This window comes from Nomascus leucogenys, chromosome 9 (genome assembly GCF_006542625.1).
Source record: "Nomascus leucogenys isolate Asia chromosome 9, Asia_NLE_v1, whole genome shotgun sequence".
In the NCBI taxonomy this organism is placed as follows: domain Eukaryota; kingdom Metazoa; phylum Chordata; class Mammalia; order Primates; family Hylobatidae; genus Nomascus; species Nomascus leucogenys.
This window is the reverse complement of record NC_044389.1, coordinates 63,390,358-63,405,534: the sequence shown is the minus strand read 5'-3', so window position 1 is coordinate 63,405,534 and position 15,177 is coordinate 63,390,358. Positions and strand designations below refer to the sequence as shown.

Genomic DNA, 15,177 nt, shown 5'->3' with positions numbered 1-15,177 from the left:
ATCATATCTGCCAATGTTGAATGCCTGAATAAAGGAGAAAAAGCTAACATTTTGGATTAATTATTTAGGATTCCAAAATACCCTGATAGGCTTGAACAAATAATCTGAATAACATGAAAACACCATAAAATGCTCAAGAAAACATATTAATTGCTGTTTTGATATTCAAACTAATCAATTCTAGTAGTGGTTAATGAAGGGCATGGCTTAATAACAATTCATATTTAAATATCTCACATTTTGGTTTGCTGTAACATTGAAGTTTATATTGTGACATGACTGGCACAAGCCAATGTTAAATCAATACAATTGTAGGTACATTTCTAAAAGTAGTATCCAGGTAATAGGAATCTATAGCACACTGTGTTCCATACTAGTGCACTGTTTTGTACATTAGCCTGTAGCACAGAACTAAGTCTATTTGGGGATGATACGTTGGAGTGTCCTAGGCTCTGTCCTCAGGCTTCTTGTTTATCTATGCTAAACTCTTTAGCATAACATCTAATCTCATAGTGGCATTTGTATACTGAAAACTTCTAAACTTTTAACTTCAACCCAGACCTGCACTTTGAAATCCAGATTTTTATATTTATGCCTGCTTGACAGCTTTGCTAGGATGTGCAATGGGTATCTCAATGTAACTTCACACTATATGCAAAATAGTAATTGCATGATGGGTACGGTGTCTCACGCCTATAATCCCAGCACTTTGGGTGGCCGAGGCAGGCAGATCACTTGAGGCCAGGAGTTCAAGATAACCATGGCCAACATGGCGAAACCCAGTATCCACTAAAAATACAAAAATTAGCCAGAAGTGGTGGCACATGCCTGCAATCTCAGCTACTCAAGAGGCTGAGGCAGGAGAATTGCCTGAACCTGGAAGCAGGAGGTTGTAGTCAGCCGAGATTGCAAACTGCACTCCAGCCTGGGTGACAGAACAATATCTTAAAAAAAAAAAAAAGAAGTAATTGTGGGTAAAATATACATCTAAATGTAAACATAAAAACAATAAAACTTCTAGACTATAACATAGGAATATATAATTGTAACTTTGAGATAGCAAAGATATCTTAAACAGCTTAGAAACATCTCTAGCCATAAAGGAAAAGATTAATAAATTGGACCACATTAATATTTGGAACTTTCATTAAGAATGCAAAAAGGTAAGCCACAGAGAGGGAGAATATATTCACAGCACATATAAACAACAAATAATTTTTATCCAGAATATGTACAAATTGCCTACATAAGAAAAAGACAAAAGACACAGTAGAAAAATAGATAAGAAATGTGAATAGACACTTCTCAGAAAAGGATATTAAAATGACCAATAAACATATGGATGACCCTCATTAACAATCATATAAATGCAAATTTAAACTACAATGATATAATACTATATACTTACTAGAATATTAAAAATCAGAAATTAAAATACTAAATGTTAGCAAGACCATGAAGCAATAGGGACTCTCATCCACAGTTGCTCCGAATTTATACCAGCCCAATCACTTTGGAAAATATTTGGCATTATCTAGTAAACAAAACTGAACATACATAGGTCCTATAACCTAGCAATTTTACTTGTAGGTATATAACCAATAGAAACCAATATACATATATGCACACAGAGATATGTATAAGCATAACCCCATTATTTATAGCAGTCAAAAATTGTAGACAATCCATTGTCCATAAAAAGTAAAACAAAAATAATTGTGTATCATAAAATGGAAAACCACAGAAATAAAATAGTACATAACACAACTACACACAACAACATGGATGGTTCTCATAAACAAAATATTTAGTTTAAAAAGTCAGAAAATATGGTTCAATTTATATAACATTTAAAAATGACAAAATTGTTCTATGGTATTAGAAATCAGAATAAGGATTATCATTGAGAATAGGAGAGTTGTGACTAAATGGGCAAACGTAAGGCTTATTTGGTATCAGTAATGTTCTTTTTCTTATTCTGGGTAGTGATCAAATGGTTTGTTCATTTTGTAGTAATTTATGGACCTGCGCATTTAACAGCTGCATGCTTTTATATGTTTGCTAAACCTCAATTTTAAAAAGAAGTTTCTAAAGAGACGCTGTATAGGGAGTATTCAGAAAAAAAAAAATCAGAATGCCAAGAGCTTAAATAAAGAGTGATTAAAGAAATTTTAAATTTTAACCTTAAAAGCCTCTAAATATTTAAAAGAAAATGTGAAAGCTATCTTAAAAAATCACAGTGGGGCAGCAGTATTATTCTATATTACTCCAAAAGACCAATAACTAAAAGAAGGCAGGTTTTGCCCATTGCAGTCTAATAATTAGAACTTGCTGAAATGCAAATAACAACCTACAAAGGAATGAGCTGCCTATCAATGAAAATATTTAAATTATTTAAGCAAAGACTGCATAGCCATCTGTCAGAGAAGCTCAAAGGAGGATTCCTATAATGAGACAGAGGCTGAATGAGATAAACTCTGCTCCTTTTCGTTTCTAAGATGCTACGGTTCATAATGAAATTGGTGTCAAACATGTATCTGTCCCTCTCCGCTTTCCTCCTTCCCTTCCTTCCTCTCTCCCTCCTTCTACAATCCCTCTTTCCCTCTTCGGACTCCAAAAAGATAATTATAGAAAATAAGATCTTTCATTTGGTCAATTCTGTTTCATTCAAGAGAGTCTCACAAAGACTAATAGGTATGATGGGAACCTTCACCAGGGGTCAGATATAAGAGTGCTATGTATTGTATGCACTGCCAAATCCACTCTCCCCAAAGGAGAAAGTATTTTGGAACTGGATGTTCCTCCTCCTCAAATATTTTTTCCAAGTATTTTGGAGAACTTCACCACCTCAGAAAACACACCAGAAAATATGTCCATAATTTCCTTAGCTTGATCACTTAATAAATATTTCATACTGGATTGCAGATGTCAAAGTGGTATGCAGCATTCTTTCAAAGACACTTTCATTTCTTAAGTCCACAGAAAACCTTCAAGCAACAGCAACTTGTTAAATTGTATATTCATTCCAGCATATTAATTCTCAACTAAATGAGATATCATTTTATCTTATTACTCTTTACTCCAATCCAATAAGATGCAGAGCATTTATATCAACAAGTCACTGTAGAACTGGCCTATCAAAGACCATCTATTGCAAAGCAACAGATACATACAAATTTTGGACAAGCCAGTGTTGAACATCATTAATAAAAGGGAAGCAGGCATAACTGGGCTTACTTTGTGGAAGAACGAAAGGAGGAAGAATGGTAATTGCTGGTGAAATATACATCTAAATGTAAACACTAAAACAATAAAACTTTTAGAAGATAACATGAGAATATGTAATTGTGAATTTGAAATAGAAATATATCTGTGCTATCTTTGGGAGGGGGAAATATATCTATGCTATCTTTGGGAGGGAGGAGGCTGCATACAAGAAGGAAACCAATCTTGGCAGAGCCCTAGAGAGGTTCAGGACTCAGGAATTCCAGAGATATGGAAGGTAAGACGGGTTAAGTAGGGCTAAAACAAGGAGCTCAGTTGAAAATACCCTCTACCCATATGAAAAGAATTATCCATAGCCAGAGAGTCATTCCCCTCAAACACCCAGGCAAAGGATTGGTGACTAATAACCAAAGAAATGGAACTAAGTCCCTGGGGAGAATTAGAGCACATAGCTTGGGACTTGGTGCCAAAAAGCAAGGCCTTCCATATTTGAGAGGGCCTCTGACTAATGGAAAGCTCTCTCTCCAGTCATAGATTAATGCAAAACCTATCAGTGATTACTAACTAGTTGACCCTAACTAGATTCACAGAGGTAACAGTCAGCTTTTGTGCCGTGTTATTCTTAAATGTTAATGAACAACCAAGAATCACTATACATTTGAGAAAAATCTTGTGATGTGATAGACACAAATACATACAGAAAGAAAAATTCATCCTGGTAGACATAGAAGTAATTCAGGGAATAGAATAAAATTTTAAAACAAGCAAAGCAAAACAAAACAAAACAACAATTCTAGTTTTCTCAGGGATCACCTAAGAATGTGATACTAAGATTAAAAAAATAAAATGGTATATGATATTTTAAAATGAAAATGACATATAAAGCAAGATTATTCGTGCTTTTAACATGAGGTATGTTCTAGAAAGGGCAAGGAGAAAAGAAAAATAAAAAACTAATGATATGCCTATTCAGCCCAATCCTAGTGATACGGTTTGGCTTTGTGTCCCCACCCAAATTTCATCTTGAATTGTAATCCCCAGGTGTTGAGGAAGGACCCTGGCATGAGGTAATTGAATCGTGGGGGCAGTTTCCCCCATTCTGTTCTCATAATAGTGAGTGAGTTCTCATGAGATCTGATGGTTTTATAAGTGTTTGAAAAGTTTCACCTTCGATCTCTCTGTCTTTCCTGCCACCTTGTGAAGAAGGTGACTGCTGCCACTTCTGCCATGGTTGTCAGTTTCCTGGGGCCTACCTGAGCCATGTGGAACTGTGTGTCAATTAAGCTTATTTCCTTTATAAATTACCCAGTCTTGGATATTTCTTTATAGCAGTGTGAAAATAGACTAATACACCTAGCATATGTAAATAATAAGATCTTAACCGGAAAGGAAGAAAAGGAATGAGCATTTAAAATTAATAGACTGAACAATCTCAGAAAAGCTAGGAAAATTTAAGAAGCTAGAAAATCCCAAACATTTGGCAACTAAAAAACAACTTTTGGATAACTCATGATTAAAAATAAACTAAAAGGGAGATTAGAAAATTTGGACTGCATGAAAATGAAAACATGACCTATCAAAATATCTGATGGTGCAAAAGTGGTGCTTAGAGGGAAATGTATAGCACTGAAACATCTATGTTAGAAAAGAAGAAAAGTCTCAAATCGATGACCCAAACTTTTATCTAAAAAACTAGAAAAAGAAAAGCAAAAACCAAAGTAAGCAGAGTAAAAGAAATAACAAACATCAGACATCAACAAAATGAACAACACAAAATCAATAGACAAAAATCAATGAAGCCAATAGCTGGCTCTTGGAGAAGATGGATAAAATCTCTAGCCAGCCTGCTCAGGAAAAAAGAGAAGACCAATATCTGGAGAGTGTGGATATCACCATAGATCTCACAGACACTAAAATGATAAGGGGATACTATAAATAACTTTATGCCAATAGATATGACAAGTTACAAATGCCAACACAAAGCTAGCATTCAATAAAAGACAACTACCTTAATTATCATTGCAACAGTTAACACTGCAAAAGCCGTATACTGATCAGATATGAAGAGGAGTAGCAATCCCTAGAGAAAGAATGTCAGTTAAATTGATTCTTCTGAGACTTTCCTCCCATATCTCAAAAACTGAAGCAGAGTACATATTTATAAAAAGTCACCCACCATGCCAATTCAAACAGGTATTCTTGCTATCTTAACTGCAATGAAGACAGTTGGTTCAGATTTAGATCTTTCCCTCTGCTAAGAATGAGTAAATGGAGATCAGCAATGGAGTCAGACACCTACATTTGGTCCAAAGAATAGCACCTGCCAATATATGCACAGCCACAACCCTGTGAAGACCCAGCTGTAAAATACATTCTTCTCCCGGACAAAATACTGGGAAAAAGGAATGGGAAGGCTCAATTGTGTTCCCTTTTTAGCTATAGCATCTAAATAAACATAATATTGTTTCAAAAGTTAGGTTGTAAAGAGCATTGAATTATTTCACCACATCTTAGAGTTAAGGAGAAAAAGAGAAGTCAACATGATTGCTAAATTTCTGTTTCTGATCCAAACTGTGCTATAGACACCAAACTAAGTCTTAAAGTATTAAATTATATTCAACTGGAAAATCAGAAGAAAAGATGTTTCAAATATTATGCAACATAATTTTCTCCTAATAGCAAAACAACTAAATTACAACTGTTACACATTACTTCAGTGTTTTCTGCCAAATTCACCATCACGCTTTGCAAAATAGATTGAGCCATAATTTTACGGAGTAATCATGGTTATATCCCTTTTAATGCTCTGAAGATTACCTCTGTTATTTATTACAGCACACTCAACATCTTTCCTGACAACTGATTTTTATTAAAAACTTTCTTATGAGGCCCTCTTTTAACTTTGAGAAGTAAAACTGTTTGACAGAATAGCCATTTAATTTATCCATTTCTAATGATATGTTTCACATAGTAAATTATTTTTTCTTTTGCTTGTTTTGTATCATTTGTAATATGAAAGCCATTGTACTTGTTAAGCCTAGGCAGCCAGAAGTTTTTTCTTACAATTTATAGATCTGAAGAAAGAAATATTACTATCATTTTGCATCAAGGGTCAAGTAGTCTCATGGATATATTTGTCCTTTATTGCACATATACAAATCCAAAACAATCTGTAAATGCTTCCTCAGTTATGTACAATAGCAGCTTTTATAATTTCAGTAACACAAATGTTTTAAAAGGTAAAAACCCTTATGTACATCACTGCAATCAGCAAATTCACTAATTTTACATTTTATTGCACCTTCCCCATTTTGCATTGTTTCTGCAAGATTTGTAGCAATTTTAATAACTCAATTAATATTTTAATATGTGAAAAAGGTACATAAAATTGAGTTTAAAAGAATTAATAGCTTTCTTAGTTGCACACAGAGTGTGAATCCATAGACTCCAGTTTGCCAATGTTTTTGAAAGTTTCTTCTGGATGGAATTAGTAAAAATCTTTTCCCACAAAAGGATTCTACTAAATGATTATTCTCTCTTTGTTAAAAATAAGCTATACTGATTTTAAGGTTGTAGTTAATGTTCTCTTTGCTGTAAACCACAAATTGAACTCTAAGCAAAATGGAGGATTTATTGAAATGGTCCTGCAGTATCTCCCAAATTCAAAGACCCTATTGAAGGCCCTTCCAAACAAAGGGACAGATACACGGGTAAATTAGGGACCTCAGTAGCAGGAGATTATGATCACATATTTTAAAAGATTAGCCTCAGTGATTCCTTGGCTCTGTGCCTCTCCATTTCTAAAGTTCCTTTCCAACAGAGGGAATGCTATTGGCTCACCAGTAATTGATCACCTAGGTGGAGAGGGTTAGGGATTAGCGAGGACATCCATGGCCTCTAGGGCACCTGTCCTGGATTTGCATTCCATTTCCAGAGAAGAAAGAATCGTGAGGTGCCACGTCAAAGTTCGACCTCTTCGCTGCATGATTTTTGTTTGTTTCTTTGTAAACAAGTTACTAGATATAAGAAATTCACCAATAATTGTTCATTTTAAAATTTTCCTAAAGTATCATAATCTGTTTCTTGCTTCCATGTATGACTATATTTCAAACAAAAGTAAATTAAGAAAGATTAATATAACAAATATTTATTAACATAACTATTATACCTAATACTCAGGTAGCCAACATCCTGCTAAGCAACTTGCTCAAATCTTAACATTCTCCCATATTGGAATCATAAATTTTAAAGAAACAAAGCATTATGTAAAAGTCTATTCTTCAATCCTACTCTTCTCCCTCCTTTCTTTTCCAACTTCCTCCTACCTAGCACAATGGAACCATTTTCCTCAAGTTAAGGTATATTATTCCTCAGTGTGTACTATACAGTTTTTATATGATTAGAACATGAGTATGTCCATAAAAATGATTAATTATTGTCAGTTTTTGAAGTTTATATAAACATTTTAAATATTAAGTTATTAAGCATGCTGTGTGCATGGTTTTGTTTTGTTTTGTTTTGTTTTGTTTTGTTTTGTTTTCTGAGACAGAGTCTCAACTCTGTCACCCAGGCTGAAGTGCAGTGGCTCGATCTCGACTCACTGCAACCTCCGCCTCCCAGATTCAAACAATTCTCCTGCCTCAGCCTCCCACGTAGCTGAGTTACAGGCACCTGCCACCACACCTGGCTATTTTTTTGTATTTTTAGTAGAGACAGGGTTTCACTATGTTGGTCAGGCTGGCCTCGAACTCCTGACCTCACGATCTGCCCATCTCAGCCTTCCAAAGTGCTGGGATTACAGGCATGAGCCACTGTGCCTAGCTCATTCTGTGTTCTAAATAGTGTTTCAAATACTTTTACCTGTATAAATTCATTTAATCCTCACACACTTTCTATTAAATACAGTTAGTAATCCAATTTACAGATAAGGAAACTGAGACACAAGAAGGAACGAATTCATCAGTGACTGAGAGTCATTCTGTACACATCATTCCGAAACATGCCTTTTTTCCTTTTAACTAAACATGATGTCTTTGAGATGATCCTATGTTGATCTAAAGAATGTCTATATTTTTTGCATTAATTCCTGTATAATATCCCATTGTAAGAATGGACAACAACCTGTTCTTATGTTTATGAACATTTAGGTTATGCTGCTATTATGAGCAATGCTACAATCACAATTACATGATAATTACAGACTTGTAATTATCTCCTTGCTTATATGAGTGAGAGTTTCTCTCATTTGAAGTAACTGGTCTTTTAAAATTTTTGTCGACCTAGTGGGTATGAAATATAGCTCATTTTAATTCTCTTGTCTCTGATTAGCAATCAGATTAGTACAGTTGAGTGTCTTTTCTTATTGATTGAACTATTTGGCTTCCTCATCCCTGAATTGCCTGTTTACAATCTGTTCAGTTGTTGATTGGATTTTTTTAACTAGTAAAAATTCTTTTTAAGTTATTGATACAAATGCTTTGTCAGCTTTATGTATTACATATATATGTGGCCTGTCTTTAAACATTGCTAATTATCTTTTGTCAATAAAGGATTTTAGTTTTATTGAAATCAGATTTACTAAATTTTAATGGTTTGTGATTTTAGCATTTTGTTAAATAAATTATTCCCAGAAGGTATAAAGATATTTTCCCATATTTTCATATTTAATTAATCACATGGAAGTAATATTCATGTTTTCCATGGATGAGTGTCTCTCTTTGGGGGCTCAATGGTTAATGAGCCCAGAATCTGGACCCAGATTGCTTGAGTTTAAACATGAGTTTTACCATGAACATTGGGCAAAATAGTTAACCTCTCTGTGGCTCGTTTTGTCACCTAGAAATAAAGATATAAATCAGGAGTAATTGAGTTAACATATGAAGTGCTTAGAGCAGTGACAGTCATGCAATACAAGCTACTAATGTATCTACTGTTGTTATTAACATCAGTTTTATCTGCTACTTCTGAGCTAACACCCCACTGTCATAAGTAATATGCTCTCTGAAGGGCAATTTTGTTCATTTGCATAGTGGTTAAGAATCAGACTCTGGAGCCAGACTGTCTAGATTTGAATTTAAGTCACTCACTAACCAGTTATATAAACCTGGATAAGACGTTCAACCTCTTCGTGCCTCAAAATTCTCATCTATAAAGTGGATATAAAAATAATGCCTATTTCATATATGTAGTAAATATTAAGAGTTCAAGGATATAAAGCACTTATGAAAAATGCCCAGTACTTGGCAAGCTTTTAATATATGTTAGCTATTGCTGAAATTATAATCATATTATCATTTTTTAATTGTCTTAATGAAGTATAATTGGCTGTCTTGACTCTGCCAGTTCGAAAATCACAGCATGAATTATATATGGGACATGTACTAGCAGACATGATTCAACTGCGACAGCTTTTTACATATGTAAAATTTTTGGACACCAAATCATATTTGGGCTTTTGGTCATTTGTAAATGACCAAATACATTTTATTTTAATTCAAATGACTATGTCTCATGTCAGGTATGTAACACTAAAGATGTCATTAAATTTTCATATAAAATGATTGATAACTTTAAATACCTAAATAAAATTACATTTTGCTTACATAAGATTAAATTATTGAAACAATGACATACTTTTTTTTTCCTAAAATGGCTAGAACTAAGCTTTAGCATCTGTAGTTCTAGAGCACTGCAGTGGATGTTGGTAGTGTCCTTCTTAGATCTCATTTCCCAGGCAGATGTACCCAGCTCCAGAACTGCAGGTGTTAAAAGCTAATGGTTCCCACCTGCACCCTCCTCAAAAGGACTGTCCTTAGCTGACAGGAGCCACTTCTCCATCTCCCACCTCTGTGGCAGCTGATGATTAATCGATGGAGAGAGGAATGGGGAAGGAAATGTATACAAGCAAACTCCCCTTGCTGCAGGCAGAACAATCTCTCATACTCCAGAGGTCTCTATGAGATCAGACTGAGACTAGATTTCAACTGAAACCACATCTCTGCCTAGCTTCTTCCTCTATAGTATCATGCTTCCATCATGCCATAACAGGTTTTAGGTAAGAGAATTTCTCAATAAATCGCTCGCACTAAAATTGGCACCCTAGGATCTGCTTTTAGGGAACCTGATCTAACACAACACATGGTATTTACGCTTTATTAAACATCTATAATGCAGTAGCTCACACTTTGGGAGCCCAGGCAAGAGGATAACTTGAACCCAGGTGTTCAAGACTAGCCTGGGCAAAATAGGGAAACCCTGTCTCTACAAATAATAAAAAACTAGCTGAGTGTGGTGACACATGCTGGTAGTTTTAGCTTTTCAGGAGGCTGAGGTGGGAGGATACTTGAGCCCAGGAGATCTTAGCTGCGGTGAGCCATGATGGTACCACTGCACTCCAACCTGGGCAACAGAGCAAGGCACTGTCTCAGAAAAGAAAAGAAAAAAAACCACCTACCAAGTTTTAGGCTTAGATGTGCTTTACACATTATATATTTTATTCTATAAATATCTCAGCAGTGTGAAAATTATTATCCCCATACTTTGGGTGGGGAAACTCAGGCTGTGTTGAGTTGAGAAATGTGTCTTTAGCTTGTGATAAGTAGAAAATCCAAGATTCAAACTCAGATAAGATGACTCCATAACCTTCACTCTTTCCTGCACTTCTCACTGCCTCTGTATCAAATTTTTATCCAGGAAATAAGGAAATTACAGATCTATCCAGCTATAGTTTTTCTAGTGAAATAAATGTTGATATACATTTTCCCCCAAACGTTGATGTAATTTATTTAAAATGAGGGTAAGATTGTGTGAGTCATATAATTTCCATAAGGGCTTATTAGTAGACAAGCATGAATTCTATCAAAAAAGAAATAAACATCTGTATAATACCTTCATTTTCTTGAAAGGGAACATTTTATAAAAGTTGGAAAACAGCAAGGAGGGAAAAGATCATGTCAGCACAATGTTATTGGTCATATACAACGCAATCTTATGTTTCATAGAGATTTCAACACAGGAAATGGGTATATTAGGAACCACCTAATTTATAGGTTTTCCTGACCCAGGTACAGTGGTTTCTTTGAATGACTCTGAAGGAAAAGCTGTAGGCAATGTTTTTTTACTAGCTTCAATAATGCATATTTCAAAGCCAAAACTAGTCATCCATGTGACTGTTTATATAGTCAACATTCAGTGGGAAAATAAGTGTCAATGGGTCTCACTTTTCCCACCCAGAACAGCAAGTGACCTCTCATTATAATCTTCATGAGTCTTTGATTAGAAAGGAAATGTTCTATTTTCATCTTTTTTTCACTCAACAAATCAGCATTTAAAAAATAACTATCTCCTCCCCCAGCTGCTTGTTCACTAGAAAGTTACATAATCCTATTATATTAGAAACACTATAGAGAGGACCCAAGTTCTATACATCTTTGTTTTTGACAAATAGTAAAGTGGTTTGCACAGAGTGTAAGTTAAAATGGATAGTGGTTCCTACAACACTAAAAAAATATATAGTGTTTCTTTAAAAAATATTCTGATGGCTACAATATCTTACATTGGTCAACAATCTTTACATCTCTAACAAAATATATAAGCAACTGATTGTCTCAAAGAACTGTTTCAACTATCTTTTCTAAAGAGAAATTCAAATCCAATCAATGTTTTCCTTAAAGACTAGCAGCAAAAGTATTGCATATTTTCTATATCTATTTTATTCACAGTTATAGCTTTAGCAGTTATAACACTCCTTTATTATAAATTTATTACATATTAAATAGTTGTCATGTATCATACAGTGTGATGAATGTTTAATCTATATTTTCAGTAATAAATCTTAAGATGAGGGTACTCTTTTAATTCCCACCTTATAGACAAGGAAATTGTGGCTTAGAAAATACAGTAATGTCCTTTTGCAATCCACAATACTTGGTAGGCAGTGAGTCTGGAACTTCAGTCTAGTTACTGTCTATCTCGAAAATCTGTTTTTTAATCACTGAACTATACTAAATCCTCCAAAGCCAGGATTATATGTCTTTCCATTATTAAAATTATTATCAGCTGCTCACTCTCCTGAATCCTACAAATCACTATTTCTTACATAAAAACAAGCACATGGTTTGCAGATTTTATCTCCTAATCAATCACTCAATCTATCTTTCTCTTCCCATTCATTCTGTCATTTATTTATCCCAGGCTTCTATTATATATCTATTATGTATTGCCTGAACTGTTACAATGGCCTCTCAGTTGACCTCCCTGTCTTACATCTCATTCCCCATCTCTATGGAGACACACTTATCCCCGTATACTGCTGCCAGTGTACTATTAAGTTGCATGTCTGATCACATTAACCATTTTTATACATTATTTTAAGGACATTCATCACCTTCACCTCAGTAGCACTGTCCATGCTACTGAGCACAGCAACAGAGCCCTTAGTCCTGGCTGTTGCCCATCTCTTTGGCTTCATTGCCTCCTCTCCCACATTTATTTGAGAATTATTTACCAAGTAAAATTGACCAGGGTTGGTGACCAAATGGATGTGAGATCTGGTAAGTGGAAAAGGAAAAAAAAATAACTTAGTAATAGAGTAAATGTTGAGCATTTGAGGGATAGCAATATGGAGGTAAACTTTGGAGTAGAGTTCAGATCTTTTTCTCCAGCTTCTTAACATCTGAACATATTCTTTTGTCAAAAACAAATCAAATTCAGTACGTTCAAAATCAAACACATGATCTCTGTGCCCTACTTCTGATCTTTTAGTGCACTCCATCTCAGAGTGGCCATACCATCTATCTATCTCCAAAGACCACCCTCTTTCTTTCTATCCCTTCCTTAACTATATCCTATCACAGCATCCTGCCAAGTTTGCCTTCTAAATAGCTCTCAAATCATTTCTCTTCTTTTCATCTGATTTTGCAGTGCATCTGCTTTATCCTTTCTGCAATTTATTTCCTATACTAAAGACACACTGATGTTTTCTGTCTGAAAATCTGATTATATCATCCTCTACCCACTTACACACAATCAGAGCTTTTTGTGTTTTTCCTCCATAGCACCTGTCACATCGCATTTTTGCTTTTATTTCTATACAAATAACGATTATTTGTTTATTCATTTTCTGCCCCAAACAACTGTAAACTCCATAAGCACTTGCCACCCATTGTATCCCAAGCAGTTAGTACAATGCCTCATATAGAGCCACTTACCACTATTTGTTTAATGACTAAGTGAAAAAACATAATTAATAGATGAAAAAAGAAGATCTAGGTTTCTGTTTTTGTAGCAGGAAACATGGTCAGTAAGCTCACGGGTTTTGATGATTCACTAAGGGAAAATGCATATAGTAGAAGAGATACAGGTCAACTGGAGGTATAAGATGATCAGCCCAAGAAAGAGATTGAGTTAAAAAGTCAGAAGAAAGCAGAAAAACTGTAAGATAACTATATCATAGACACCAAGGAAGGAAATAAAACAGATTGATCTGCTATGTAAATACCTCAGAGTAGTCTGGAAAGAAATGGGAAATTATTGTCCCAAAATAATCCATTTTACCTCTCTAATTTCTAACTAGTTTTTTCTTCAATTACCACATCTTTACCTCTAAGATTTTCCTTAGTCTCTATCACATACGTGAAATGCTCTCAAGATGCACATCTTTATTAAAGCATCCTCTGCAATTCTACCATTCCTATTGCAACATTTCTGGAGATTAAATTATGTCCTAGTCTTGGCTTCATTTAAATATTTAATTGCTATAACTTTTCCACTGATATTTCTGAGAAAATACATTTGTAATTGCTCACATATTCATTCAGACTTTTCTGCTGTGATTACTAAAGCTGTCCAAAGTCTAGTCTCTGCCCATATTTCCATCCCCACCCTTTTAAAACCTCTGTCAGCCTACTTCCTACAAGAAATTTTCCCTTATTTTAAGTCAGGTTTAATTCTATTCTATTAACTAAACATGGTATGATTTTTTTCTCTCTCTGAACTACATTGAGGGTTTTGCCTGAATGCGATATTTTCAGTATGCAGTGAGACCTGATAGTGAGAAAAACTCCAGCTTTTTTATTGAGAAAATATTGGTAGAATAGATCTCCTTATATACATATTTTTCTGCTGCTCTAAATTTTTTATCACACTATTTCTGATTATTTTTCTGTAAGTCAGTCACTTACTACAGTTTTAGCATGAATATTTGTCTTTTCTATTAAATTTGATTTGGAACATGTTAAGACTTACAAAGACTGTTATCACAAATATCATATTAACAAAGTGTGAAAGTAAATCTTTATTCCAAATAATATTCACATTCTCTACATATTTTATATAGCACACATTTTAATAAAGTAAAAGTATATTATCCTGGGATCATCCAAAATAATAATGACAACACAGTTCTTCTATTACGTGATTTCTATCACCTCTTCCAAGGTAGGACTAAAAGGCAGACTATGGTATTATATTCTAGGAGTCACATAAAATCAGGGGACAAAACTTGGGGTTAGTGGGTGATGCAACTTGGGAGAATGTAAGAAGAGGTTAAGTTTAAAAGAAGCAGAAGCCTTTACCCAGGTTAAAGAGCCATTCTGCCATGCATAGGCATTTTCTTTGCAATGAACGTTTAGAATCCTTTTTCTTTTTAACTATTTGGCTACTTCTAGAGATGTAAATGGGAATTTTTAACTTTCTATATATATTCCTGTAACATATAATTAATAAAGAGGAATCATCTTATATCTTGTAAATTAGTTAAATATCTTTAAGATATTTAATGTTACATTTTTTAATATTAATTGTGCCTTTAGTGTATACATTTTAAGCTGTTGGGTGAAATGTACTTACACTCAGTTTTCCACTGCGATTGTCTTCTTCTCTCATTGCCAGGGCCGTCAGAAAATTATCTTGTAGGTCTTTACCAGCACTTGTTAGTGTCCTGCAAAAAGCAGA

The 15,177-nt window shown here is 34.5% G+C and overlaps 1 protein-coding gene across 2 annotated transcripts in view; it reads right to left on the bottom strand.

Moving 5' to 3' along the window:
- The window catches only part of CFAP299 (cilia and flagella associated protein 299), a 659,626-nt gene that overhangs the window by 383,368 nt on the left and 261,081 nt on the right, over positions 1 to 15,177 (bottom strand). For both annotated transcript variants that reach the window (XM_003265806.4, XM_003265805.3), the window contains exon 3: positions 15,073 to 15,163. In XM_003265806.4, coding sequence (XP_003265854.1) covers positions 15,073 to 15,163 — 91 coding nt within the window. The remainder of the gene's footprint in view (positions 1 to 15,072; positions 15,164 to 15,177) is intronic.